This window comes from Sipha flava, unplaced genomic scaffold, assembly GCF_003268045.1.
Source record: "Sipha flava isolate LNK unplaced genomic scaffold, YSA_version1 275_pilon_pilon, whole genome shotgun sequence".
NCBI lineage: Eukaryota > Metazoa > Arthropoda > Insecta > Hemiptera > Aphididae > Sipha > Sipha flava.
The window spans coordinates 1,434,446-1,436,347 of record NW_020272940.1 but is presented as its reverse complement, the minus strand read 5'-3'; the positions used below and the strand labels follow the sequence as shown (position 1 = coordinate 1,436,347).

General features: G+C 28.6%; 1 protein-coding gene across 1 annotated transcript; it reads right to left on the bottom strand.

Annotated features, from left to right (window-relative positions):
- Window positions 1-60: 60 nt before the first annotated feature.
- On the bottom strand, window positions 61-1,892 carry LOC112685403. The gene is made up of 4 exons (XM_025557270.1): window positions 1,688-1,892; window positions 1,330-1,521; window positions 1,175-1,256; window positions 61-230 (listed from the first exon to the last, which is right to left on the bottom strand). Exons 1-4 carry the CDS (start codon window positions 1,773-1,775, stop codon window positions 107-109), a joined length of 486 nt encoding a protein of 161 aa, XP_025413055.1. The 5' UTR covers window positions 1,776-1,892; the 3' UTR covers window positions 61-106.
- Window positions 1,893-1,902: the final 10 nt, after the last annotated feature.

Below are 1,902 nucleotides of genomic sequence, written 5' to 3'. Positions count from 1 at the left end.
AAATATATATATATTTATTTTCTTATTTTGAATGGAAGATAAAGTTTAATATTTACATAAATTACCTCAAGTTGCCACTATGTTGAAGATTTGACATTTTAGTAGTTTAAGTAAATAAAAAATGTAATAATAGGGTGTAGAAGGAATAAGATGCAAGTTCTGCCATACCATGTATGACGTATCGGCATTGTTCCTCTTCTTTTGGCCAAAAGGTACACTTAGTCACTGACCTATAGAAGGGCCACTATGAACATTGTTGGACAACAAGATTGATTGACAAGGAAACAAATTAAAACGGTGTTTGAAACATCACACCAACATAAACATACTATCAGTGTTCACGAAAAGACAACAATTTACAGAAGAGCCCTCATGATTATGGATGTTGTGATACTACTGATATTAAAAAAGTATCAATACATTTCTTTCGATACAAGTACTTTTTGTATCTATCAATACTTTACTTGTATCGATAAAAAAATACTGGTATCGAATGTATAGCATTAAATCATTTATTAACCGCCATAATGGTTCAAAAATCAAAAGTACTCGAATGGTCGAATGGTATCAAAGAACAATTCTTTTCTAGAAAAATTATTTGCGCGCATGGTAGAGAATTTGTTTATAAAATTCGGTCATCATACTAAAGTCTATACTTTATACGACTGTATTTGTTATTTCCATGAACCAGAAACTACAGTCCACAATACAATAGTGTCAATAGGTTTATAATAAACCTTTTTATCATAAATTATGTATACTGAGTTCATTTTTAGCCATGGAAATAGTAAAAAGTATTGCACAAAATATACAATATGTTTAGATTTACTGATTTATATACCGATTAGATGAAATATAAATTACAAATAATGATATAGGTACCTGGCGGAAACAATTAAAAATTTGTTTACATACAGCATTTTTATCTGTGGTTCATGAACCATAACTAGTTTTAGTTAAATATTAGTAAAATGGCATATTTTAAGATATACTAACATTTTGAATTCATTCTTAACTTGGAGAAAGAAAACTTTAAAATATAAAAATAATTTTTCATTTGATACTTATTTATATAGGTCGTTTTCATATTTTATTTTTATCAACATTTTAATTATATTTGTTACGATGATAGGACTAAGTAAAAGGATCAATATTTTTTTTTCGATACTCATACCGGTCGTTACGTTTCGTTATTTTCATTTCATTCATTACCAAGTGAAAGTATCGATACTTTTCTTTCGATATCATGTTTCTACCTGTAAAACCATAGATAATAGTTAGATACTTCTTTGACTGTAGAAAATAATTTTTTTATGGATAATACATTACATGCTTTTATTAAAGTTAGATTTAGGCGGTGCGATGCACAATGAGTGTATATTGCCTTTGGTTGCAAATTTAAGATTCTAGCTTGAACTCCGCGGTATTTACCAGACATATTTGATCCACCATCATATCCCTGCCCTCGTAAAAATTCCAAACTTAAACCAATTTCTTTTAATTTTTGGACGATTGTATTTGCTAAATTTTCACCAGTACATTCATAAACCGGAACAAAGCAAATAAAATTTTCTTTTACCAAGCATGATTTTAAATCAACATATCTAATCGATAAACTCATTTGCTCAATGTGTGATAAATCAGAAGTTTTATCACATAAAATTGAAAAAAATTTACATTCATTCACCTCTTTTATTAATTTGTCTGTGATAATCAAGCCACATATATCGATTTTGTTTAGGTGACCACGTTTCTTTTAAATATTTGTAAAGCATATTTGGATCGTTTCGAATTTTTAGATTTGCATTTTTTTCAATAGCAAATGCGATATCATATTGACTGTTATAATCGACTTCACACGAATCAGAAAATGTAGCTGGCTCTGACTCTGTTGGTAACACG

Coding starts and splice junctions, on each gene's coding strand:
- LOC112685403 (XM_025557270.1), bottom strand. CDS start 1,775: ATGCTTTACAAATATTTAAAAGAAACGTGGTCACCTAAACAAAATCGA. Junction 1,257..1,329: donor TCTAACTTTAATAAAAGCAT/GTAATGTATTAT, acceptor ATGGTTTTACAG/GTAGAAACATGATATCGAAA. Junction 231..1,174: donor ATAACGAAACGTAACGACCG/GTATGAGTATCG, acceptor GCCCTTCTATAG/GTCAGTGACTAAGTGTACCT.